The sequence below is a fragment of the Eptesicus fuscus genome, chromosome 23 (genome assembly GCF_027574615.1).
Source record: "Eptesicus fuscus isolate TK198812 chromosome 23, DD_ASM_mEF_20220401, whole genome shotgun sequence".
Taxonomy (NCBI): domain Eukaryota; kingdom Metazoa; phylum Chordata; class Mammalia; order Chiroptera; family Vespertilionidae; genus Eptesicus; species Eptesicus fuscus.
In genome coordinates, this window is record NC_072495.1 from 9961498 (window position 1) to 9989018 (window position 27521).

At 47.6% G+C, this 27521-nt stretch overlaps 1 protein-coding gene across 2 annotated transcripts; it reads right to left on the minus strand.

The window, feature by feature from the left end:
* CCDC63 (coiled-coil domain containing 63) lies at positions 1-27521 on the minus strand. Of its 2 annotated transcripts, XM_028147213.2 has the most exons (12): positions 27469-27521; positions 24382-24454; positions 23836-24005; positions 20446-20635; positions 18419-18538; positions 15979-16160; positions 15000-15181; positions 14081-14301; positions 8207-8281; positions 3936-4128; positions 2529-2732; positions 1-209 (listed from the first exon to the last, which is right to left on the minus strand). In XM_028147213.2, exons 2-12 carry the CDS (start codon positions 24388-24390, stop codon positions 58-60), a joined length of 1698 nt encoding a protein of 565 aa, XP_028003014.1. In that variant the 5' UTR covers positions 24391-24454; positions 27469-27521; the 3' UTR covers positions 1-57. The 2 variants fall into 2 exon arrangements, with proteins under 2 accessions (XP_028003014.1, XP_008141135.2); XM_008142913.3 differs by lacking the exon at positions 27469-27521 and having other exon boundaries at positions 24382-24471.

Sequence of the window (27521 nt, forward strand, 5' to 3'; positions counted from 1 at the left end):
TTACAGAACAAAACATTTATTCTCTCAGGTTATGGTACAAATGTGGCCCCACCCATGTCAGATGCTGACTTGGGCCTTCCTCTTGGACCTCAGGTCGTCCCCCTTTTCAGGGATGCTGTCCGGCGGTAAATCCTTATTTCGAGACTCCCTCGCGGTGTAGTTGCCGAGCACCATCCGCCGAAGGCTGCTGTGGTCCAGGGGGTGTTCCACTGCGCCAGAAGTGAGACTCGGGTGAAGAGTTTGACAGTCGAACCCAGCACACCTCCCTCCCAGGGACAGTGCCTCTCTGCCCCATTCGTGGGTGCCCAAGGCAAGAATGTCCAAGCCTGGTTTGGGTTCCTCCACAAGGCTGGGGTTGGAGTATGACCGTTCTCGAGGTTCGGGGAGGAAGAGGTTAGGCAGAGATGTACTGCTCAGGGATGCCCGGACAATAACTGTTGTTTTCTCCCGGGTGAGTTTGGTTTAATCTCAAGGAGACAGGGCCACCCCATGTGCCATTGTTCAGGAGGTAGACTGCACAAGGATGCCAGGTGGAGACAGATGAATGAATGAATGAATGAATGATGAATGAATGGGCTGAAATCCAGCCCCTACTACATTGCCAAACCATGTGTACCCAAAAGGGGCACCTTTTTCTAATTAATGTGCCCAGCGGGGGTGTCTCTTTTAATCCACACATGTGAGCCACAGGGATGAGTGAGCTAAGGGAAGCCAATGTTTATCAACATTCCCTTGAACAGAGGAGAAGACATCTGACCTTGCCATCTATGCCCACAAACCACCTCTTTCAGGAATTCCAAGGGCCAAGGGAAGCTGGCCTAAGGCGGCTGACACGAGACCCAGCTTTCACTCCTGCTAAGTTTTGGTTGCCTCGGCTAAATAGAACAGAAGGCGTGCCCACACGTGCGCATGCGTGTTGGCAGGCCTTTCTATCCGTCCCTGGCACACCTGCACACTTGAAATGCTGCTCAGAGAGGCGGGGCAGCATTTTCAAAATCTACTTTTTTCTCTGATTACTAAAGTGACACAGGTCATTGTAAAAAAAAAAAAAAACAAAAAAAAAAACAAAAAAAAAACTTAAACAATACAGAATTGTTTAACTCAGAAATGTAAAGTTCTCTGCAAACTACCACCTAGAAATATCCACCATAAGTCGCCTCTACATCCTCTTTGTTCTCAAGTGCATAATTAAGGTGTCATCCTCTTTCCCTCCCTCTCAACTTCCCTCTCTCCTCCTCCTCCTCCTCCTCCTCCTCCTCCTCCTCCTCCTCCTCCTCCTCCTCCTTCTTCTTCTTCTTCTCTCTCTCTCTCTCTCTCTCTCTCTCTCTCTCTCTCTCTCTCTCATCATATATATCAGGGTTATGAAGGCCTGTCCTGTGCATTGTACAATTGTTGGATTTCAGCATCATCCCTGGCCCCTAACGCCAGTAGTATCCCCTCCTCCAAGTTGTGACAACCAAAAATATCTCTGGACATTGCCAAAAGTCCCCTGAGGAGTAAATCACCCCCGTTGAGAACCACTGAATATATTATATACCATCGCATTCTTTTCGGGGCTGCATGGTATCCCATTGTATGTGGGGTGAATGGTAACTTCTTTAACCAATCTCTAATGAGTGGGCATTTCAGTCACTTCCAGTTTGGGGCTGCCGAGAACATCCTACCACCTTCATCTTAGACCCCTGAATATGTTTTCCCTGTAAGACCAATTCTCACAGGTGAAATTACAGGCTTCAGGGGTGCATCCACTTCTCAGGCTTCCCATACAAGCTGCCAACCTGCCCTCCCCAAACCAAGTGGGGCCGATTTTATCCCCAGGTTCAGGGAGAAGGGCTGGTTCCTCACCCTCCCTCCGCCATGAGGGGGAGTGCCATGAACTCTGAAAGGAAGGAAGATCAATGGAAGGCTTCTGGGTGGGACAGGACCAAGGAAGGTCATGGGTGGATAGAGGCTCAAGAGCATAGGGTGAGGGTGAGAGGTGAGATCTTGTGAGCCCCTAACCTGCCAATTTGGAAATTTTGGATATCTTAAGATTCATTTTATTTCATTAAATATATTTTTATTGATTTCAGAGAGGGAGAGAAAGAAAAACATCAATGATGAGAGAGAATCACTGATTGGCTGCTTCCCGCACATCCCCTACTGGGGATCGAGCCTGAAACCCAGGCATGTGCCCTTGACTGGAATTGAACCTAGGACCATTCAGTCTGCAGGGCGACACTCTATCCACTGAGCCAAACCAGCGAGGGCTTAAGATTCATTTTAAATAGTCATAAAACAGTTGTGATTTTAAAATATATCCAGGACAACTGCACGTCAGGGTCTGCGGCAAGGCCATTGGGCCACAGGGAGAAGCATCCCTAAGGGAAGCATGTCAAGTGGCCACAGCCAAGAAGGTACCCGATGAAAGTGATGGGCTCGTAAAAAGGGGGAAACTGAGGCTCAACACTGCAGACCCTCATGACCGCGGGCTTCCTAGGAGCCTTGCCCCAGTGACCTGGGCAGATCTGGGTAGAAAGAGAACTCACCTTCATCCAACCTGTCGCTGAAGGGGTCAGTCCTGAGCACCGGGGGGTTGACCTTGGTGGGGTCTGCACTCTTGAAGAGGGCAGAGCTGCCCCAGAAAGGGTTGCTGAAGGACGGCGGGGTCTCGGTCTCTGCCTCTTCCATTTCCTGGAACCGCCTGTAGGACTCTAACAGCAGCAGGTCGTTGGTCTTCTTTTCAATAATGGCTGGGGAAAAACAAGGCGCTCAAGATCACCACCAAGAGGGGAATCTCGGGGTGGTGTCCCCCACTAGAGAGGAATGGAAGGAATAGGAAGTGGGGGCTGCCATGCGCTCTTATATGGACAATGGCTTTCTCTTGGGTTACACCATGCATTCTTAAGGGGGCAGTATCACCCAAAAAGGTAAAATTTGGTTCTTGAGAGGCAAAAAGTAAACTGACTATAAGGAAGGGGTGGGGAATGTCTGGCCCTTGGGCAAAATCATTTGGTCTGGCCCGGCCAAGGCATTAGGGATGAGTTCATTAAATGTTTGACCAAATATAGCAGGCTGATGTTTAAGTTGATAATTTGTATGGCCCGAGAATGATGTTATAAGTATCCAAATGGCCCTTGGCAGAAAAAAAGGTTTCCCATCCCTGCTCTAACGTATAAAGTACACATATACATACAGGAGACACACAGTTTACAGTGTATCAACAGTATTACATTTTTATGAGGGTGGGGCAATTAGGGAAAGAATATTTTAAAAGGCTCCTTAGAAGGTGATAATGAAAAGAAGGTTGAGAAACACTGGGTTACAGTAAAAATTGGAAGGCTTGGACTGCCCTGCTTTAAACTACTGATTTTTCCCCAGTGCTCTCCCTGACTCAGACCTCAGGCCTTGCTCATGCTGTGCCTTCTGTCTAAAATGCTTTCACTGCACCTTCCCTGAATAACCCCTACTGGAGTTTTAACACCCAGGTCAGGCCTTGCCACCTGCAGGAATGTTTCCCGGATCTGCCTGGGTTAGGGGGGGGCTGCCCTTTTCCCTGTGTTACATAGCCCCACGCAGTCTCCGGAGTCAGTCATTCATTCTACAGATAATTACTGGATGCCTCCTATGCCAGGCACTGTGGTAGACTGTGGATGCATGGAAGGAAAAATCAAGTATCAACAAACTGGCAGTCCTGCCCTGATAAAGATCACTTCTTTCTTTCTTTTGATGAAAAAGCTAAAGCACAGAGAGGTTCAGAAAGTTGCCCAAAGTCACACAGCTTGTAAGAATACAATCAGGATTTGAATCCAGGCAGGCGAGCATTAGTGCCCACATGCTTTACCACCAGACTTACTACCACAAAAATGAAACAAACAAAAACAAGTCCTCATGCCTGGTGACAGAAAGCTCTGGAAATGGTTCCTAAGAATTTAACGGGCCCCAGCTTGACTCACCAAAGTACTGTGGAAGGTTGATATCGGTGACTTTCCCTGTCTCCCCTAACTGCACCAGGATCTTGGTGGAATCACAATTTATTTTCTTAAAAAGATTCTCCACTGAGCTCTTGAGTTTCTCCAAGGTCTTTTGGATCTCCTTGTAGCTGTCCTCATACATGTCCGCCTCCTCTCTGGTCTTCCTCAGTTTCTCCTGGTGGCAGACCCCAAGTCCCACCCCAGGTCAGCCAGGCTGCCACTCTGGGGTCAGCCCACCCTAAAGACTTTCAGTGGGGGTGAGGGTTCAGGACCCTCTGGGGCCAGGGTCTCCACACTGCAGGTTTTCAAACCTCAAAGGGGGTGCAAGATCAATTAATGAGCCTCAGTCAGCATTTAAAAATGAAGTAGAACAGAAAAGAAAGAGAAAAATACTAGTATGCATTGCCGATAATAGGATAAGTATTACTTAATGTAAGTTTTATTGTATACTAGTACATAATGTATGTTATGTATTGTATACATAACTTATGTATATCTACATGTGTACTGGGTAGTTAGTTTTTTTTTTTATAATCCTCACCCAAGAACATTTTCCCACTGATTTTTAGAGAGAGGGAAAGACAGAGAGAAACATCGATCTGAGAGAAACACATCGATCGGTTGCCTCCTGCATGAGCCCCAACCAGGGTCCAGGCCTGGGCCAAGGAGGAGCCTGTAACCAAGGTACGTGCCCTTGATAGAATCGAACCTGGGACCCTTTGGCTCACATGCCAACGCTCTATCCACTGGGCCAAACCAGCTAGGGCATTGGTTAGTTTTGTTTTTTAATTGAAAGCTGGTGACTCATTTATTAAAAATTATAGCCCACCCACAGGAAGAAATGTATTTTATATTTGCAGCCTAATCTCTACCTACCTACATACATATGTATGTGTATGTGTGTGTGTGTGTGTGTTCATATATATTATCTAATCAAATGAAATTAAAGTTTCACAAATGAATATTCTTATTGTGTGTTCTAATATTTTCTTTTCTATTCTGTCTCATTATTTTTTAAATGCTGGTTGCAGTCCAACAAACTAATTTCACCACTCACAGGCTAAAACATTGCTCGAGCCCCATGGTTCTCAAAGTGGGGTCCCAGGACCAGCAGTGTCAGCTTCAATGGGGAACCGGTTAGAAATACAAGTTATGGGGCTGCAGTGCAGACCAAACCAGAGGCTCTGGGTGTGGCCTGGCAATCTGTGTTTTAATGAACCTCCAGGAGATTCTAACGCCCAACGAAGTTTAAGAATCTCCTAGAGTCCACTGGATCGCAAGCTTGCCTTCAAGTTAATATCACCTCAGAGCTTTAAAATATTTGCTGTGCAGCCCAGTTGGTGTATGGTTCAGTGGTTGAGCTTTGACTTATGAATCAAGAGGTCAGGGCTCAATCCCCAGTGGGGGGGGAGGGGTGCAGGAGGCAGCTGATCAATGATTCTCTCTCATCATTAATGTTTCTATCTCTCTCTCCCTCTCCCTTCCTCTCTGAAATAAATATTAAATATATATATATTTGCTGCACAGACCCCAGTCTCAGATTCAGAGTCACTGGTATGGGGTGCAGCCTGGGCATGGGAAATGTTAAAGCCTCAGAGGTGATTCTGACTCGCAGCCCAGGCTGAGAATCACTGCGCTCGGGTGAATGCTCCAAAGCTTCCAGCACCGCCCTCTGAGTCCTCAACTTGCAAAGGTAAAATGGTCCCTGAAGGACCCACCCCCTTCCCCAGGGCTCTGTCCCAGGTAATCATTCCAAGGGGTCAGCCCTCCCTCCACGCCCATTTTCCAGGTGAAGAAACTGAGGCTCTGAGACACACACCCAGGAAAGGGAAGTCAGGATTCCAACAGTCTCTCAACCACTGCACCAGGCAGCTTCCTGTCCTAGCTACTAGAATGTTCAGTGCCCAGGACTGCATTTTTCTCATAGTTCAGCAAGAGCTACCCTCTCGTTCTAAAGGTGCATCAAAGGTTCACAATTTGTTCTAGCTGGTTTGGCTCCGTGGATAGAGCGTGTCTGCCTATGGACTGAAGGGTCTTAGGTTCGATTCCAGTCAAGGACACATGCCTGGGTTGCAGGATCGATCCCCAGTAGGGGACATGCAGGAGGTAGCCGATCAACGATTCTCTCTCATCACTGCTGTTTGTATCTCTCTCTCCCTCTCCCTTTCTCTCTAAAGTCAACAAAATATATTTTTTAAAAGTTCACAATTTTTTTTTAAAGCCTAATATGATGGTGATAACTAATCCAACAGCTAAAATGTTCCAGGCATTTTGCATGCATCCTCACAACATTGACCCAGTTTTCAGATGAGGAATATTGAGGTCAGAGAAGAAAAGTAAACTTGTTTTTAGCTCTCCTGTATCAAGTTGTCTAAGTACCTGACCTTGGGTTCAACTCTTTACTTGGACAATTATTAGTAACAACGTGAAAGTAACAGTCCTATGAAGTGAGAACAATTATTACCCCCACTTTACAGGTGAAAAAACTGAGGCTCAGAGCGGTTGAATAACTTTCCCAAAGTCACACAGCTAGGAAGTGACTTTCCCGAGAGTTACAGCCACGCATGTGTTCCCAGGGCCTGGTTACTTAACTCCTATGCAAAACCCTCCCGTCAAAGACTGGCCCCACCTTTTCTCCCAGTGGGGCTGGAGATGATGAAATGGAAGGTGTGTGGCAAGGTTCCAAGAACAGAGCAGATGGGAGCAGAACTAAGAAAGCCGGGGGCTATTAAGACAAATCCTCCTGTTTTTGCATTTGAAAAGGCTTCCAGAAGTCCCTTTAGTGCCAAAGGAAGAAAAGCTGATGGTGGGAGAGAGGCTTGGGGTTGCCTGGTGAGCCCAGCTTCCCTAAGCTGCCCCCCTTTAGGCCTTCAAAACCCAGAGATGCAGAGCAGCACTAACCCCAACCTCAAGAAAGCACCTGGACGTTGGGTGACCCGAAGCCGAGGACATGGGACTGCAAGTCTGTGCCCAGCGTGGGAAGGGTGTCCTTGGACTTGGGTCCTGCCTGGAAGTCTAATTCCTCACACCTGGACTCCTGGGGAGGGCCTCTCTGAGCGGCAGCAGCGCAACGGGCATCATGTGCTTTGCTTCCCCCCAGTGGCCCACTAGAGAATGGCACCGCCATAGGTGTCTACCAGGTGCATATGCCAAGAACAGAAATAAGCCACAGAGAAGAGAAAGGAAATGACCTAGGAACACAGTTCCTGGGCCAGAAACCATTGGATTTAAAGGGGGCTTTAGAGTCAACTCTCTGAATTCACACTTTTGGCAGATGTTTGGTATCCATTCTCCCTTTATACCTGGATAACAAAACCTTGGTTGTATTTAGGGTGGCCATGTGCCCAGCTAAAAATTGTATTTCCAACTCTCCTTGGCAATAGGAATGGCCAGTGAGGTGTAAACACAGAAGTCATTGGCTGAGACTTCCGGGAAAGAACTTTCAAGCTGGCTGACTCAACCAGCAGGGCAATATATATGTGTTATGGCTGGACCATCGGCAGCCATACTCATCCTCACAACTAAGAGGCATCCTTGGGAGTGTAAGCCACACACTAAGGATAGCAAAACAAAAAAGAGGAGCCTGGGTCCCTCATGACATCATGACTTCAGTCTTATTTCTTAACAAAGTAAATAAACTTCCATCTTGATTAGGCCCCAGTTATTTTGGGTCTGTGTTATTGGCAGCTAAATACAATGCAAAGCTCAGACAGTATTCCAGCTCCATGATGTTGGTCAAGTGACTTTGCCTCTCTGAACCTCAGTTTCCTCATCTGTAAAATGGAGCACCTACCTCATAGGGCCGCTGTGAAGATTAAATGAGAGTGCAAGCAAAGCACTTAGCCTAATACCTGGTATGTAGTACTTGCTCAAGATATGTTTGTAATAACTATTATTGATTGAGAACAGGCTACAGCCAGGACAAGGGAGAGAAAAAAGACTGAGGCAGAGATCTGTCTGCAATTTGCCAACCTGGGATAAATTTATAGTTGCAAGGGCCTAGGCTAGGCTCCCTGAAGTGGGGGAGTCTTTAAATGGACAAAGTGGCCCTAGGGACAAAATTCTGCAGCAATACCCGTAGCAGAGGCTGCCTGGGACAAAGGGTCAGATCTGGCAAGATGTGACTCAGGCCAGTAGAGAGTCACAGGGCAGGTTTCTTACTCCTCCTGAGAACCACCTGACAGGCTACCTAACAAGACAGACAGACAGACAACGGAAATTCCTGTGTCCCTTCCTTCCCATCCTGGTCTTACCTCCAGCTGTCTCGTGACAGAGAGGTCATAATCATCAGACGTTTTCTGCTGGGATTGCAAGTAGATGATCTCATTCTGCTCGAGAAAAAAACCAGACCATGAGAAAAAGTGGGTGTTCCCCTCCCCACCACACCTGGGAATGAGGCTGTGCCTCGAGGAGTTTGTGAGGATTTAAATTATCCAATCCAAGGAGCCCAGAACCCCTGAGCCCCTCTTATGCCCCTGGAGGTTTCCTAATTTAAAAAAAGTGAGGGCCCGGCCAGTGTGGCTCAGTGGTTGAGTCGACCCATGAACCAAGAGGTTGCTGGTTCAATTCCCGGTCAGGGCACATGCCCGGGTTGCAGGCTCGATCCCCAGTAGAGGTTATGCAGGAGGCAGCCGATTGATGTTTCTCTCTCATCAATGTTTCTATCTCTCTATCCCTCTCTCTCACTCTAAAATAAATAAAACATATATTTTTTAAAAAGAATACTGCACTAATCAGCAGCAATAACAAAAAAACATTGCGGGAATAAGAGGGTGGATAGCTCATTTTTTTTCTGGATAAGTGTCTAGAACAGGGTAGTCAATAGAATTTTCTGTGATGGTTGAAATGCCCTGTCAGCATCACCCAGTACTGCAGCCACTAGCCACAGGTGGGTACTGAATATTTGAAATGTTCTAGTGCCACTGAGGAACTAATTTTTAAATTAAACTTAATTTAATTTAAACTTAAATTGCCACATGTAGTGAGTGGCTACTGTAATGGACAGGCAGCTCCAGAGCAGGGCTTCTCAAGCTCTAGCATGAACCAGAATCACCTGGAAACTTTATATTCTCTTGAATTACATTTTCCCACAGGCATATAGATTATATTTCCCATCTTAAAAGGAAAAGGAGAAACCCAAAAAGAAATCTATCAAAAGATTAACCAATGCTATGCCCGGGTGATGGGATGTTCCTTGATTTGGGGTTTCTATTTATACTTTTTAGTATTTTCCAAATTTCGTACATAACCTGAGTAGGTGGCATTCCTCTTCTGCCCAGAACTCTCCCACGGCTCTTGTTTCTCAGCGTGACTGCCAAAATCACTTCTGGAAATATACTCTGCCCTGCACCCATAGCATCCCTCCCCTCTCAAACTTCAGCCCCCACCCCATCTCTCTCTCCATTCCAGGCACCCTAGCCTGCTTGCACTCTCCTGCCTCAGGACCTTTGCACTGCTGTTTTCTCTGCCTGGAATAGTCATCCCCCCAAAGATCTGCACAGCTTATTCCCTCACCTACAAGTCTGATTAAGCTTAACTTCTCAATGGCCATGCCCTCACCTGACTCCAGAATCCCTCTGTTAACATGCTCCATTGTATCTTTTTATCCACATTTCTCACTTTCTAATATACTCTATCAGTTATGTGTTTGTTGGACTTGTTGTTTATTGTCTGTGTCTCCCTGGCAGAAAAGAAGCTCCATGAGGGAAGAGCTGTTTGTCACCTTGCTCACAGCTACATTACCAGTGCCCAGAACAGTGTCCGGCATATAGTAGGTGTTCAACAAATAACTCGTTGGATGAACAAATAACCCAAAGAACACTTTTTCCATTATAATATACAACTTTATGCATAATGTGTGATAATAACTATGTTAAGTTTTTAAAGCATCACCAAAAAAGATCGGAAGAAAACAGTTCAAAATGATTGTCTTTAGGCAATGGAATAATGGGTGGTTTTTAAAATTCTTTCTATCCTTAGGTAGTTTCCAAATTTTCTATAATGAGCATATCTTTCTCTTCTAAGATTTTTAACATATTAAGCCGTCCCATTGGAAAGCAGAGTTTTCAGGATTTATTCAACAAGCATTTGCAGCTCTATTTAAGCCCCCAAAGGCACTTCTGTAACTTCAAAAAGGAGCTCAGAAACTACTATTCTGGTCCAAACATCATTCTACAGATGGAAAATCTGAAGCCCAGAGAGGGTAAGGACCTGCCCCTTCTTCATCAGACACATCCCGTCCTAATGCCAGAGACAAGCTGTGTAAGCTAAGAGTAAGTACCATCATGGTGAATGGGAAAGATCTAGGTCAATTCTGTTGGGGAACCATTTCCTGGCCAAGTCAGTTTCCTCAAATCCCTCTCTATGGCTTGTCTCTGTCACCCCATTGGGACTAGTAAGGTGCTCTTTCCTGGAAAATAAGGAAGATTACTAGTGCTCCCAGACCATCCTTCCATGTTCCTTCAGATCTCTTTGTATTCAAAGACCGTCCCTGCAATACTGCACATGGCCACCAGAGGGGAGTGGTGAAGCACCTACATGGGAGATGCAAACTCAAACCCAGCTGGTCTGGCTGAAAGAGGGCAGGCTTGGGGATTACAGGGGCAGGGGACTAAGCTTCCCATGCGAAAGTGGGCAGGAGTTGTCAAATCTGATTTTCTAAGAGAAATCAGAAATCCAGAGTTTCATTTTTAAATGCTAGCAGCTAATAAATTTTTTAATATGGGGGTGGGGGAGACCAAGCAAAAAAGAAGGAAAGATGCAAAAAAGAAGGGGCAGGTCCCATGGAACCAGCCCTACCCATAGCTCTAACCACAACCCTCCAGGTAGGGGTGAAGGCAGATGTTAGAATCCTTTTTTTTTTTTTTAACCTGAGCCCTAGTTTGAGCAGAGATGCCACAAGAAAGCCAAAAGGTAAGGTCTCAGGCACCTCCTCCAATCACCCATCCACCTCCACCCTACCCCTTTCATCAGGGGCCGCTCCACTGGTTTCTCACTGATGTTTCCTCATAACCTGAGTTTAAACAAAAATGTTCTATCGATTTTTTATAAAAGCTTGGAAACTATTGCTCTAGTGCAAGTAGTCACTCTACAGATGAGGAGATTGAGGCCCAGAAAGGGTAAGAATTTGGCCATCTTCATCAGACATGTTCATCCCAATGCCAGAGGCAGTCTGTGTGCCTCTGGCATTGGGACGAACATGTCTGATGAAGATGGAGGAAAGGAGAGCACCCTCCAGGTGAATGGGAAGGTCAAGGTCAATTACTGTTTGGGAACCATTACTAAATGTGCCTCCCATTGTGTGCAGGGCCTTCCTGGGCATCAGGAATGCAGAGGGAACACACTGAGTTGGACATTCTCCATCTCTCCCAGAATCTACCTTCCTACCCTCTGGCTTGGGTTGGGCCTAGCCAATGAGAGACACCAGCTGGAGGTTACAGGGCAGAACGAGAGTGAGTTTGGGGGTTACTTGCCCACTCCTTGGCAGGTCACTACTTTGGTCACATCCCTCCAGGAAGGGCACACAGACAGCTTTCTCCACACATCTCGCTCCTGATTCCAGAAACTGCTCTCCTCCCCGCCTCACCAGTTCTGGAGCCCTCTCCTCTGGCTGGTCCTGCACTCTCCCTTCTTAATTTTCTTTGTAAATAGTCCCTTTTAAAAAACTCACCTCAATTTACCCATTTGGGGCATGCCATCTGTTTCCTGGGACAATCCTAACTGATACAACTGCCTTTATTTCCGCCATTTCTGCATGACACCTATACTATTATTATCTATCAACCTACTGTTACCTCTTAATAGTCTTTAATCCAACCAAACTTTATTTTAATATGTTGATCATTATTTGTTTACTATTACTGATCACACTAATAATATCCAAGTTACAAGTATGCTCTGCAAGCTACGTTTTTCCTAATCCTCATTACAATTAATTCATTGCTGGTAAATTAAAAGTTCACCTATATATTCTAGCTATGATCTACTTACACAAGCCCCACACTCAGGAAACAGTGACATTACAAAAGGAAGTGGCTCCTCTTGTCATATAAACAGAACACTGAGACCTCAGAGGGAAGAATAAATTCCCAGAGCAGATGACATTTGTGCAGGGCAGGGACTAATGAGCAGTATTTCATCAGAAGAAGGGCAAGGGGATGGGGAGGAGGAAGCAGCACAAGGAAAGCCTCTGGGGAGGGAGATGTGTGGCACAGCTGGGTCTGGCAGCTGCAGAGGGAACCTTGGGGTCGTGATGGGAGCGGAGCCTGCAGGGGCAGGTTGAAGCTGCATTTTGAAGAGCCTGGAGTGTCACCCTGAGTTTAGACTCCATCCTTTGTAGCCATCCCAAAGGCTGTTTATGTATGCTCTGGGGAACAAGTAGCCCAGGGAGCCTATTAAGTTTGGGAAATGATAGGTTCAATGAAGGCAAACAGGTTTCTTCACCACAGGACTTGTCAGAGCATTTACTATGCTCATAGACATCAAGTCTCTCCAAGATGAATTGACCATCTCCTCTCAATTCTGTGAAGCTGTTGATTAACAGAGGGTAGCAAGCTTTTGAGGCAAAGAGCCAGATAGATTTCTCAGGATTTACAGGCCACATATGGTCTGTCTTATATATTACTAGAGGCCTGGTGCACGAAATTCATGCACGGGGGAGGGGTGTGTCCCTCAGTTCAGCCTGCACCCTCTCCAATCTGGGACATCCCTCTCACAATCCAAGACTGCTGGCTCCCAACTGCTCGCCTGCCTGCCTGCCTGCCTGCCTGATTGCCCCTAACCGCTTCTGCCTGCCAGCCTGATCACCCCCCTAACCACTCCCCTGCCAGCCTGATTGACACCTAACTGTTCCCCTGCTGGCCTGATTGCCCCTAACTGCCCTCCCCTGCCAGCCTGGTCACCCCTAACTGCCCTCCTCTGCTGGCCTGGTCACCCCCAACTGCCCTCCCCTGCAGGCCTGGTCCCCCCAACTGCCCTCCTCTGCCAGCCCAGTCACCCCTAACTGCCCTCCCCTTGCCAGCCTGATCACCCCCCTAACCATTCCCCTGACAGCCTGATTGACGCCCAACTGCCCTCCCCTGCTGGCCTGGCCACCCCTAACTGCCCTCCTCTGCAGGCCTGGTCACCCCCAACTGCCCTCCGCTGCAGGCCTGGTCATCCCCAACTGCCCTCCTCTGCCAGCCTGGTCACCCCTAACTGCCCTCCCCTGCAGGCCTGGTCGCCCCCAACTACCCTCCCCTGCAGGCCTGGGTCCCCTTCAACTGCCCTCCCCTGCCGGCCCGATCATCCCTAACTGCCCTCCCCTGCAGGCCTGATCACCCACAACTGCCCTCCCCTGCTGGCCTGATCGCCCTGAACTGCCCTCTCCTGCCGGCCGTCTTGTGGCGACCATCTTGTGTCTACATGGGGGCGGCCATCTTTGACCACATGGGAGTGGCCATCTTGTGTGTTGGAGTGATGGTCAATTTGCATATTACCTCTTTATTATATAGGATTCTTATTTTTTATACCCCTTTAAAAATATAAAAACCATTCTTAGCTCATGGGCTATGCAAAAATAGACCACAGGCCATATTTGGCCATGACTATAGTTTACTGAACCCTGGATTATAAAACATGCCATGGATAATAGATATCACTTGGAGTGAGGGGACATGACCACATTAAGCGTGTACATCGATTGAAAGGCAAATACCAATTCCAGGAAGGTTGAAATGCAGGCAGGACATTGGGGGAAATGTAGTGTTTCCCAAACTGATTTGACCTTGAGGCCCTTTTTGTTGCAGAGCATCTCGAAGAGTGTTCCGAAGAGCCCCCAATGGGGAAGGTTGTTGTGGGGGCAGGCCGGTCTCAGGCCTAGGAAAGAAGAGTGGCCCTGCCCAGCCGGCATGGCTCAGTGACTGAGTGTTTGTGTCAACTTACGAACCAGGAGGTCACAGTTCAATTCCTGGTCAGGGCACATGCCCAGGTTGCGGGCTTGCAGGAGGCACCTGATCAATGATTCCCTCTCATTATTGATGTTTCTCTCTCTCTCTCTCTCTCTCTCTCTCTCTCTCTCTCTCTCTCTCCCCCTTCACCTCTGAAATCAATAAAAATAATTTTTTTTTTTTTTAAAGAGTGGCTCTGACCTGGATTTTCTCAGTCTTCTTCTGCATCGTCTCCATGTCATTGTTGAGCTCTGTGACATACGTGAACCGGGCAAAGTTCTTTTCCTCCTTGGCCAGAAATTCCTCAATGAGCTGATTCACGTTCCCATTCTCAGTCAGCTTCAGCAGCCGGAGGTGGGCCACCTCATAGCTCTCAAAACTCTCACCCTTGCTCTTCCTCCTGGCCTTCTTTGGCTTGAGAGCTAGAAAGGAAAAGGCAGCAATGTGAGTGTGGAAAGGAAGGCGCTCAGTGCAGTGCCCAGCAGAGATGTGTTCTGTGTTTATTATTATCGCGCTTTGGGGAGGATGCTAGGCTTTCCTAGGAGATGGGGCAGGAACTTCACTTCTTAGTTGCTTCACAAATATCTTCACTGCACACCTACTATGTGCCAGACACTGAGTGGGGCCCTGTGGGTACAAAATCTTTGCTCCGTGGAGTTTTCGTGGGGGGATCAGACAGAAAGAAGAGAGCCAAGTAAAAAGAAAAAGAAATCCAACAACTACCATTGTGGCCTGAGAATGGAGGTGCTGTGATGGGGAGCTGGGTGGTCAGGGAAGTCCTCTCAAAGGATGAGACATTTGAGCAGAATGAAATTCAAGGAAGCCCTGGGGACAGGGGCCTGAGACAAGGCTCAGAACTTGGCAGATTCATGAAATCAGAACCAAGAAAATTCTCTAAACCTTGCTCTCTCCAGCCTGGATTCCTGCAATAGCTCCTACTCTCCTGAACTCAGTCTTCTCTCTCTGATTTGGTCCCCATGTGGCAATTAGAAGGATCTTTCTAGACACATCTGGTCACATGACCCCTTTACATGTTGTGGCTCCCCATTGTTGTTGGGCTGAAGCTACAGCTTCTCAGCCTGGTTTACCATCTGGTCCCTCTGCCTTCAGGAGAGTGTACCTTCTTCCTTTTTGGCCTGCTCTTCAAACTCCATTCGATCATTCAGCTTGATGAGCAGAAAGGATTTGAGCTTGGTCTCATGGGCATAGACACGCTCCAGCTCTCGGATCTCTAGGTTGTACTGAGAGATGTCCTTCTGCTGGCGATCCTTCATGGCAGCCATTCGAGCCGTGGCTTCCAGTCTGGGTGAAGGGGGCACAGAGCCTGAGTGTCCAGAGGACCCTCCCCTCTCCCTGCCAGCCCAGAGGGACTTTCTGCCAATGACCAGCCTCTTTTTAATTAGGGAGTGGAGGAACAACCCTCTTTACCTGAATGACAGGAGCTACCAGGTCTAGACCACTCCCAGGAAATTCTTCTTTCATCACCACCAGAACACACATCACCATCATCACCTCCACCATCAGCATTATCACCATCACCATCATCACCACTTGTCAATGACTATGTCCCAGCCACTCCTTAATACATATACATTATTTAATCTCACTACCACCCAAAGAGGTCCTACAACAATATAGTAGTGTTGGAGCCAGGATTTGAACCAGATCTCACTGACTCCAAAACATGTGCTCTTCACTGCTGAACTGTGTGTCTTTTGGCCCTATGAGAGTAAAACCAGGAGACTAAGAGAGACCCCTAGGACCAGAGGCAGGGGCACCTGAAGGAGATAATATAGCATAGAGCTTTGCATCTCAGCTCTGCCATTTATCTGGATCTCGGGTAGTTTGGCATCTGTAACCCTCCACTTCCTGGTCTATAAAATGGGGGTATAACTCCTATGGCATTTGTGAGGGTTGAAATATTACCCAAAGCACCTAGCATTAGGCTTGGCACACAGTCAGCACTTAGAGTTATTATGATGATTTAAGGTTCCTCAACACATAAGCACCAGCGGCAGTGGTGGCCCAGAGTAGGAAATTAGATGCTCAGCAGGGGTCTAAGAGACATTTTCCCCCCGAGGGTCTCTCCCTCAGCCCACCTCTGCTCATAGGCCTGAGCGGACTGCTCAATGGCCTCATTCATGGTTTTCTTCTGCATTGACAGGCGCCGATGGAGCTGCTGGTAGACGTGGTCATACGCTGCCTTCTCATACCGTAGGTCCTCAATCTCCTTCCGGAGCTTAGCATTGGTGGTCAGCATCTTGTTAAAGTTCGTGGTGACCTGTGGGGAGGGGTGTGCTTCAAAACAGGGCTCATTCCTAGGGCATGAGATAAGCTTCCGAAAAGCAGCCGGAGGGTTGGGAGGTCTTCCCCCAACCTCCCACCCCAGGCCCAAAGGACAGTGGCTTGCAGCACCGGGTGAGAGGCTGAAGTTGGCCAACTGGCTCAGTGGCCTTTGACAAGTTACTTCTCTTGGATTTCAAATTTCTCACCTATTTTTATACCTAATTTCTGGTTTTCAGTAATTACAGGGGAGAAGCAATCAGCCAAATCCAGAAAGTAGAACTTTCTACAGGACAATTAACCTGGTCTCTTCGGTAAATTAATGACAGGAAAGAAGTTGGGGTGGGGCTGTTTTAATGCAGAGCTTCTCACACTCAGCACTGTTGACATTTTGGGGCTGTCCCGTGCTTTGTAGAGTGTTAAAGAAGCAAGACACTACTGAATTGACTCAGGAAGAAATAGAAAATCTGAATAGACCTCTAACAAAAAGCCGACCTCTACAGACCAGTCATCATTAGATCATGTATGCATTTATTAATTCATTCAATCAACAGAGGTCTGCTGAGCACCGACTGTGAGCCTCACACTGTGCCAGGCATTACTGATTCTTAACCACCTTTAGCCTCACTGTGGTTGTTAATAATAGTACAGCTCTAGTTGGTTTGGCTCAGTGGATCAAGCCTGCTGGGACTGAAGGGTCCCAGGTTCGAGTCCAGTCAAGGGCACATGCCCGGGTTGTGGACTCGGTTCCCAGTAGGGGGCGTGCAGGAGGCAGCCAATCAATTATTCTCTCTCATCATTGATGTTTCTATCTCTCTCTCCTCTCCCTTCCTCTCTGAAATCAATATAAATAAATAAATAAATTTTTAAATAGTGCAGCCTATGTCCAAGCCTGGGAGGTTCTGATTCAGTAACTGTGGAAGGGGTCCAGGAACCTGCATTTTGACATGCATCCTAGCAAATCACGGTGCAGGGACATTAAAGAGATACTGCCCTGCCCTCAGGCAGCTTCCAGGCTATGGGGGGAGGCAGACAGAGACCAGGTCAAATTGGGTTCAGCCACTCCTGGGTAAAGCTTGGTGGTCAGAGTTTTGGCAAAGCTAAGATCTTTGTGTAGTGAGTTAGTGACAAGCTTCCCTCCAGATCAATTCACTTTCCTTCTCTTCTGGCTGGTGTCCTGGGAGCTGCAATCTCACAAGCCAGACTGGAATGTGCTGTTTGTACCTGCCCAGCATTCCTTCTCCCTTTCTTTACGCTTTTCTAGGGCAACCACTTCTCCCTCAATCTCAGACCACATCGTTGGATAGGGCTGCCTTCTCCGATTTGGTGGGAGGAGGGGGCGGGGGGAGGAATGCAGTCCAAGGGTAGCCACGTGACTCCAGACCACAGTGATTGATTCAGGGATGGGCACGGGACCCAGGCTGGCCCCATGGGAACCCTGGGACTTGTGTCTGAACTCTTAGGGAAGAGAGACTCCCTTTCTGCTGATACCTGTTCACATTGGAGGCCGCCCAAGAATGACGTCCACCCAGAGAAAAAATGGACAGATAAAGTGTCCTAAAGACATGTTTGGAGCACCTAGACCCACCTATGCCTGAAGGTACCACTTCTCTAAAATTTTCACTTCTATGACCAATACATTAGCTATTTTTGCTTATACCAGTTTGCAACAGAAGCCTGCTTAATGCCAAAACCACAGTAGACTGAAGGTGATCAGGAAACACCACTTTCTTTTTATCAAGGTATGCATATCTATGCCTACTATTTCTCAGAGACATCAATGACAACCAAAAGGCACTCGCTCTAATAGAGGCATGAGCAGATTGGCATGGGGGAGGAAAGTCTAACTAATTCTGCCTGGTGAAGGGTAATATTTGAGCTACTTCTTGAAAACAAGTAGGAGTTTATGAAGCAGGGAACTAAGAGTAGGCATCCCAGACAGGGGGGAGGGAAAGGGGAGAAGTAGAGGGTATTTGGGCACCCGCATGTGCTAAGGTGTAGAGAGCAAGAAGGAGAAAGGCACCTTGGGTAACAATGGGCCAACGAGAGAGGATGGAACAGAGTGGGTGGAACAGAGTGAGTGGATGGTAAATTCTAACAGGCTGCCTGATCTAGACATACACCATTAGTTCACCACCTCCTGAGTCTGTCTACTAAATGAGTATATATATTCTGCTAATGGCTCCACAGACATTCTTTACTCTGAGCAAAAAGAGGCAGAGTTGTTTGCAAAGCTGCTGAGAACCCTTTACGTACAAGATTCAAACGTGTCTCTAACGTGTGGATCTGTTTTTGAAGTTTCCGGGGGTTATTGGCCTCCTGTATTTTTGTGAAGATCTGTTTTTGGTTTACAATTTTTTTCTCCATCTGAGTAATCTGAAAAGATAAAAAAAGAAAAGAAAACCCAGCTGTGTTAACATCTGTGTGGGTACAAATCCGACAGTTCACTAACTTGAGTGTGCTAACAAAAATTGCAATGTTCTTTCTTTTCCTATAAATAGAATTTTAATTTCTCAGATACGTGCTCAATTCAACTTAATCCTAGCCAGTTTAGGGTAAAATGAGGCAATTTAGAGGTTTTTTTGGCTTGTTTGTTTGTTGTTTTATTTTTAATCCTGACCTGAGGATAGTTTTCCATTGACTTTTAGAGAGAGTGGAAGTGAGAGGGAAAAACTGAGATAAATATCAATGAGAGAGAAAAACATCGATTGGTTGCCTCCTGCATGAGCCCCAACCAGGGTGTGGGATGGGGAGGAGCCTGCAATCGAGGTAAGTGCCCTTGACCAGAATCATACCTGGGACCCTTCAGTATGCAGGCCGACACACTATCCACTGAGCCAAAGCAGCCAGGGCAATTGAGAGTTTTTGCTGTAAATTTCATTCACCTGTGGGCATAAATTCCACCTTACCCTAACCCAGTGGTCGGCAAACTCACTAGTCAACAGAGCCAAATATCAACAGTACAAGGATGGAAATTTCTTTTGAGTCGAAAACCGATTTCTGCGCATGGGCCACGAAGTTTCAATCGCACTGTACGTGCGCGCCCGCACGTGGTATTTTGTGGAAGAGCCACACTCAAGGGGCCAAAGAACCGCATGTGGCTCGCGAGTCGCAGTTTGCTGACCACTGCCCTAACCCATGGTTCCCAACAGAAAGTTTCCAGCAGTTATTTCCCCCACAAAGGGCCTTCTGTAACCTTGTGGAGTGTTTTGGGGCTCTTGCAATGATGGGACTCTAGTGGCACTTAATGGGTGGGTCAGGAGATGTCACCCATCCTGTAACATCTGAGACAACAATAGACATCCAAGAATTGTGCCCCATCCTTGGTGACTGTCCAGTGTCCCTCTGGAAGTTATGCAGCTGTAAATTACATCCTCTATGATTTTCTGTACCTAGAATCAAGCTGTCTCCTACATATAAACATAGTTTATTAAAAAAATAATTGAGCCCTGACCGGTTTGGCTCAGTGGATAGAGCGTCGGCCTGCGGACTCAGGGGTCCCAGGTTCGATTCCGGTCAAGGGCATGTACCTTGGTTGTGGGCACATTCCCAGTAGGGGGTGTGCAGGAGGCAGCTGATTGATGTTTCTCTCTCATTGATGTTTCTAACTCTCTGTCCCTCTCCCTTCCTCTCTGTAAAAAATCAATAAAATACATTTTAAAAAATAATTGATAAGTAATATCCTTTTAGTCCACATTCCTCTTGAGTATTATATGTTACCTGCAGCCAAAAGCATCTTTAGCTGTCACACCATAGATGTTATCCACCACTTTATATAACTCCTGATCTCCCAGCTCTATTAATCCATTTCTCCACTGTGTTCTCCAGTGCCTCCTCACTGTATTTCGAGTAAATTTTCAAATTCTTACTGCATCAGTCAGGAGATGTTTGGTTATGCTGCAGTAACAAACACCCCCCAACTCAGTGATTTAAAACAAGAAAGTTTTCTTCCTCATTCGTGCTTCATGTCTATCGGTGATTGGTGTTTGCAACTAATATTAGTCAGATTTTGGATTTTACCTGGACTTTACCTCTAGCCAATCCCTAGAGGTAAAGTAAGAATTTGGAAATTTATCTGAAGTACAGTGGGGAGGCACTGGAGATCATGGTGGAGAAATGGATCAATAGAGCTGGGATCAATAGCGGTGGAGACAGTGACCAGTCGCATTTAGGAAAGTGAAGATGGGAGGGGTGTTATACCTGCCCTAAGGCATCATAGGTACTTCTCATACCCTTTCCCCTTGCTCTGTGTTCTGTTTGGCCCTTTAAGAGTAAGACCATACCTTCTCATCCAGTTCAGCCAAGAGCATTTTCATCGATTTAATCAAGGAGTCGTAGTCCTCTTTGGTTTGCAGCAGGAAACGCAGCTCCAAGTAGTTTTTCTCATTCAGGTTCAAGTTCTTGGAGGACTTGATAAGATTCAAGCGCAGGGTGATCTCGTCCTGCTCTTCTTGCAGGGTCTTGATTTCCTTGCTGTTAGGAAAGCAGTGCATGGTTAACCCTGAACCCCGAGTTCACCTTGATCAGACGCTCCAGCGTCCTTCGCTGTGGAAGGAGACTCAGAGAGGTACAGCCCACTGGAGCAGTGGAAGGGACCTGCCCAGGTCTTCGGTCTGGAACTCAGATCGCCTGCGACCCAGTTCACTGCTCCGTCCACTGCTCTGCCTTCTTCCTAGGGCCGTGGTCGGCAAACTGCGGCTCGCGAGCCACATGCGGCTCTTTGGCCCCTTGAGTGTGGCTCTTCCACAAAATACCACGGCCTGGGCGAGTCTATTTTGAGGAAGTGGCGTTAGAAGAAGTTTAAGTTTAAAAAATTTGGCTCTCAAAAGAAATTTCAATCGTTGTACTGTTGATATTTGGCTCTGTTGACTAATGAGTTTGCCGACCACTGTCCTAGGGGCATTTTTTCCCCTAGGGAACAATTTGGAGCTGTGCCTGTCAAAACCCATTACCCAGACATGGCGGGGGCCCCCACGTTCTCTTTTGCCCCCAGCTCACTGGCATCTGTCTGATTCCGCAGACTTTCTTTCCAGACTTTACAACCAATTATTTCTAATAATGAGAGGCAAACCCATCAGACAATTTTTCAATTTTAAACCAACACAGTAACCCTAACTTCCACTAGTTTCTCTACTTGGGGTGCTAACGATTTGTTAAATTGGCTGACCTGAGTCTCCTCCTTTCTCTCCCTCAGTCTACTGTGGAGAAGAGAGAGGGTGGGGGATATGGGCGAAGGGGGGTTTCAGAAAGAGAAAAGGCTCAGGAGACTGCACAACAACTGAACGACAGAAAACGGCACCGAGGCAAAGTTTCTGGTGAACACTGGGCACCCCACACCCGCTGCCCAGTGCGGTTTGCAGGCCAGCTGCCTCAACAGCCTCAGGGAGCGTGGAGAAATGCAGAGGCTCAGGTCCCAGCCCAGGACCTACTGAATCAGAACCTGCTCTGTAACAAGATCCTCAAGTGACTCGAATGCCCATTGAAGTGTTGGCAGTGCCACAATAGAACAGCATCTGCAAAGCTCTTTCTATAAAGGGCCAAAGAATAAATATTTTAGGTTTATCCGGCCAGACGGTCTCTGTTGCAACTACTCAACGAAGTAACCATAGGCGATGCATGAACAAATAAATGTAGCTGTGGCTGTTTTATTTACAAAAACAGGCAGCCAGCCAGACCGTCCTTCGCCGACACTGTCCTGAAACAGCACCATGCCATAGAACGTTTTGCAATGATGGCAATGGTCTCTGGCTGCGCTGTCAGATAGCATCCACCAGGCACGTGTGGCTTTGAGCACTTCCAATGTGCCCAGTGCAACTGAAGAACTGAATTTTCAATTGCATTTCATTAATTGCAATTTTTTAAAATATATTTTTATTGACTTCAGAGAAGAAGGGAGAGGTGGAGAAAGAGAGAAACATCAATGTTGAGAGAGAATCATTGATTGGCTGCCTACTGGGGATCAAGCCCACAACCCGGGCATGTGCCTGACTGGTCATCAAACCATGACCTCCTGGTTCATTGGTCGATGCTCAAACACTGAGCCACACTGGCCGGGCAATTGCAAATGTAAATCGTCACATGTGGCTAGGGACTACTAGCGTGCACACCCAGTTCTAGAGCATCTAGTCTTCCAAACCTGGCAGGTGGGACTTCTTCCCCCCATCTAAGCCCAGGCACAGATGTGCAGGCTGGGGACTGCATGGCCCAGAGGAGCACCATCTGCTTGAAAAGATAGTGATTTGTTGATTTATTACACTTTTCTGGGAGACACTTTATCTTGTTCTAACAAACCTCTACGTGATGACGTTTCCAACAGATGGCAGTACATTGTCTCGAGAGAGGGTGCCTTTTTCTAACTGACATGCAGATCCCGTGTGGACTAGCAGTGGCTGTGAGTCAAATCCATGGGAAATCTAAAGAGCCCCTTTTCCCTCTCTTCCGACCCCCACGCATCATCTAACAGCAAGCTCTTCTTTCTAATAATGGACAGCCTCTGCCTGTACAAACATTAGGGATGGAGCTGAGAAATTACATTCTCTTGGAGGGAATCTAAAAATACCTGTTTAATGTTTGCGTATGTAACCTCAGGAAACACCTTCCTACTGCCCAAAGAAACTATACGTACCATAACCCTAGGGCAACCCGATTTCCAACATTCTATCTTTTTTTAATATATTTTTATTGATTTCAGAGAGGGAAGGGGAGAGAGAGAGAGAGAATATGAAAGAAAACCATTGATCGGCTGCCTCCTGCATGCCCCAACTGGGAACCGAACCAACACCTCCCGGTTCACAGTTCGATGCTCAACCACTGAGCCATGCCAACTGGGCCAATCATTCTACCTTGCAGATCCCTTAAGGATGCACAAGCAGGAAACATCCGCGGACCACCGGTGGTCCGTGAGGTCCGAAAGGTTGGCCACCACTGCTCTGGGTGTTGACAGCCTGGTGACTTCTCCTTCTCTGGGCATTCCCCACCTCCAGGGCTAGGACCATGGGAATGATACCCACAGCCATCTTGTGTCCTAGGCCTCGGCCCCATCTCCAGCCACCGCTGATTGTTCCAGGAGTAGACATCTGACCCAAGCTGTCCCAATCAGATTCTCTCTCTCCTGGGAATTTGGGATTGGAATTGATTCACAACAGTCTCTCTGTGTGACCTTTGGTAGTTCAAGAGTTGGAGGCAGCCTGGCTAGTGTGGCTCAGTGGTTGAGTGTCAACCTATGAACCAGAGGGTCACGGTTCGATTCCCAGTCAGTACACATGCCCAGGTTGTGGGCTCAATCCCCAGTGGGGGGGCGTACAGGAGACAGCTGATCAATGATTACCTCTCATCATTAATGTTTCTGTCTCTCCCACTCCCTTCCTCTCTGAAATCAATAAAAATATATTTTAAAAAAGAGAGTTGGAGGCAGCCATCTCCCACCAGCCATGGCTGAGATTCAGAGAGAACACCCATGTATAGAAAGAAACAAGACCCAGGAATGGTTTCTCATTTGGGTCCTTCCTTAAGACATGGGTGCCCTGTTCTCCTTGGAGTCCCTGAGACACACTGGATTCTGAGAATAAATCCCCCCTCCCCACTGAAGCTATCCCAAGTGGTCCTCAGAAACCAAAAACAAAGCCAAAATTTTCTCCAAGTTCGCTTAGCACAAAACCCCAACCATCACTCACTGCTGATTCAAGATCTTCTGCTGGGAGCTGAAGTTAAAGGACTTGCGACTTTCCACCATCTTCCGGAACTGCTGCCTCAGCTTCCGAAGCTCCACCTCAGCCAGCTGCTCTTTTTCCTTCTCCGAAGGTTCCTGGGGAGTTTCGGAGTCTTTTCTCCTGATCTTCTTTGACTGGGTGAGACAGAGAGCAACAAGTTAGGTAACCAGAGAAGCCCACATTTCAGCTCAAGGGCAGAGGACAGGGGCCCCTGGGGCAAGGCTGGAGGTGGAAGGTCATCCTTAAGTGATGTCAACTGCTTATCTGTTACATGGGAAACATCCCCACCCCCAGGGTGCCAGAATGGAGAGGAGGCTAGGCCCATTATTGCATACTGAAGAGGCAGCCTTGCTGGATGACCATGGGTTAGTCACTGCACATCTAGTCTCTCAGCCACAAAAGGGCACCCATAAATTTGTTGTCAGGATTCAAGGAGTTGAGTTGTGTACACTGGACGGCACAGCACCTAACCCACAGCAAGCTGTCCACACGAGAGCTATTATTACCTACCATCGGCATCTTGAAGGGATTGTGCTTTCCCTCTGCTCAGCCAGCGATTGCTCCTTCCTCTCTCTGCAGTGCCCTGGCCACAGAGGCAAAAGAGAGAGAACCTGTGAGCCACCCCTGTTGGTGGTGCAGGACCCAGAGGCACCTTCTCCCCCTCCCCCCTCCTCCCACAGCTTGGCACATGAGGAGGGCACGGCAGATGGCTGCCCGGGTGTGAAAAGAGGCTTCTTCTTCTTCTTCTTTTTTTTTTTTAAGCAATGTTTGCCTGAAACCTGTTCCTCTCACGATTTATTATTAGGAGCTGGGCAGATGGTTCCAGCATGTTGGTTACCCTCCTGCTCCCTGTGTTCCCAAAGAAGAGGGGCAAATGGCATCAGGGCAGTGTGTCCTCTGATGGGGTTTGAGCAAGATTCGCCCAGCTTCAGCTGTGGGAGACCCCCTGGTCTGTAGGTATTCAGAGGAGAGGGCGGCCGTGTTAACCCTACAAGTCCTCCAGGGCTGTGAGATCCCCTGCACCCCAACTCCCAGACCTCAGGGGCTAGATTCCTAAGGCAAAAACTACGAGCTCTGCTACCCACTGAGGGGTCCCCTGCAGTGTAAAGCGGTGGTTGTGTCAATCATCAGAGCTCAGCAAAAACTCCTCCTCCACCACGTATTAACCTTAGACACGTTACTTCAGTTCAGTGGGCCTGTTTCCTCCTCTGGAAAATAGAAATTCTAGAAGCCTCCTCACAGGTTGTTCAAGGTGTTAAGCACTGAGCCTGGCACATGGTAAGTGCTCAAGAAATGGTGGCAGGTATGATATGGGTTGTTTCCTGTAGTGAAAGTCCATGGTTTATAAGGGTTTGAGGAGTGTCCAGGATTTCTCTGTCTCCTAGATACACACCACCTCCCACTCCTGGTCATTTTTTGTCCCTGTGGGGATGATCCCACTCTCCCATCTCCTGTTTGTCAGTGATTGGCCTAAGAATGGGCATGTGACCCAGATCTGGCCAATTAGACAAAAGGAGACATCTATTTCTATTCCTTTGGAACAGAAAGAGCTTGTCCATGTTCTTCTCTCCTTCGCTTTAGGAAATTACTGTGAAGGCATGATGGTTGGTGCTGCAGCAACAACCATCCTGTGACCATGAGGAGAAATATCACTGTCACAATAAGGAGACCAAAATGGAAAGATGGGAGAAAATTTAGGTCCGACTGACCATTTGCCACCACCCCATTCTTGGAACTGCCTACCTCTAGGCTTCTCACTATTGCTTAAGGCATTCTTATCAAGTATTTTGTTCATTGCAGCCTAGAGCATTCCTTTCTTACATAATCCACTGCCTTGGAAATGATTTTCAAGCAGCTGAGTGATGGGACAATAGAGGCTAATAATATCGGAATCTCTGGCTTTTCCCTGAGATGTTCTAGAGGGGTTCTAGAGGGTTTGAGGACTAACTGAATTTTGGTAAATAATAGGTGGAGAAAAATATCTAATATTGGGAAATTCCCACAGGCAGGGAGGTGGGGTAAAGACAATGGTTCCATAGCTTGATTATTTCTGGGAGAGCCTTCAAGTTGGGGTAGAGGCTGTAGCAGGATTCACCTGACTGATAAGGTCTGAGCAAAGGACACTCACTTTGGGATCTCTTTCAACTCTGGAATGTCACACAGCTCCAATTTCATATCATCCAGGAGCTTTTCTAGATTCGCGGGTGCTTCTGTTCCTAATTCTGGACCTGCAATGCACCTTTCTAAAAGCATGACTCAAGTCAACCTGACATTCACTGAAAAGGAGATTTTACCCCTCTGAGCCTCCGTCTCCTCATTTGTAGAATGGGGACACCCACATCCACCCTCAGCAGAAAATAGTGTATATAATGCTCTTAGCTCAGTGGCTAGCACGTAGCAAGTGTTTGATGAATGTAGCTTGTTTGTGAATCAGGATCTTTCCAGTATCAGTTCATCTTGCCCTTGAAATATTTGGTATGTTTTGTGTTTCTCCCCAGGAGCTGGAGATAACACACACACACAGAACCAGGCTCCCCAAGGACACTGGCTTCTCTCCAGTTCCCAGATGCCCACACAGGCCTTTCCCTTTCTGTGCCCTCTGGGCTGGGCCCACTCCTGCAAACAAATCTATCCCCATTCTCACAGTGAGGCCTTCAGAGAGTCCCATGCCTATCCTGGCCCCGGCCACACCACCCTCTCATTCAGTGGTCTCAAACTCAAGGCCTACAGGGCACATTCAAACTGCCTTCGGTTCTGCTTAGTAGACAGTGTTTTAAAATGAGAATGTGGGTCATGCACTCACTCTCTTGGCTGCAGGCTCCACTCCTCCCTACTGCCTAACTCCTCCCCCCCCCCCCCACCCCCAATTCCACATTTCAGCAGGAATTTGAGTTTGCAATTCCTGGGAAGAATCTCAAAGCTGCCCACTTCTGGGGAGCAGTGTGTGTGATAGAAGGTGCTGAGAAATCCAAAGGTCCAGGTCAGGGAGAATCAGGCAAGTGGGCCTCGGTCTGTCCACTACAGAGTCTCTGGGGTTGAGCACATGATAAACTCTCAGCAAATACTGTTTGAATGAATGAAGTCTGCTCCTAGGTAGACAGCATCTTTACTGTCTAATATTTAATTAGCTGAGGCAGGGGAGGCCTGCTCCTCCTCTGCTGCTACATTTTAACATTCTGCCTTTACTAGGAAAAGAAAAGCCTGGATCATGAACGGCTCTGCAGGCCCCCGGGAGAAGCCGCTACGTGGATTATAAATGCCAGTTCTGAGAGAGGAGGCTGGAGAAACAGAGCCAGGGCTGCCTAACCTGGTGGAATGTTAACCATACGCTTGGGACACCAGCCAAGCAGGGATGCAGGAACACCCACAGATTAAAATCAAAGTTGGGGGATCATTATGGGGTGAAATGGAAGCTTGTTGGACTTTCTTGGCGTTATCTTACACACTGTAATTTATGTTTAAGTGAAGGGGGCCAGGATATCTCCAAGGTTAGGGCAACCCAAAGTCTGGGTGGGCTGGGGACAACCACGTCGTTGCTTTTACCCAGTAGGGGACGCTGCGGAGCAGCGGGTGCAGCCACCCGGGCTGGAAACTTACCTGGGAGCCTGCAGAAGCGCTGCAGCTGTGTGTCCTGCGCGCGCAGCCCCAGG

Bases quoted from the DNA above. Each gene is read 5' to 3' on its own strand.
- CCDC63 (XM_028147213.2), bottom strand. The intron at 14,302-14,999 runs GTACACTCTCCT...TTTCCTTTCTAG, and splicing joins GCAGGCCAAAAAGGAAGAAG to CTCTCAAGCCAAAGAAGGCC. The intron at 4,129-8,206 runs GTAAGACCAGGA...GTCTGCCACCAG, and splicing joins CTGTCACGAGACAGCTGGAG to GAGAAACTGAGGAAGACCAG.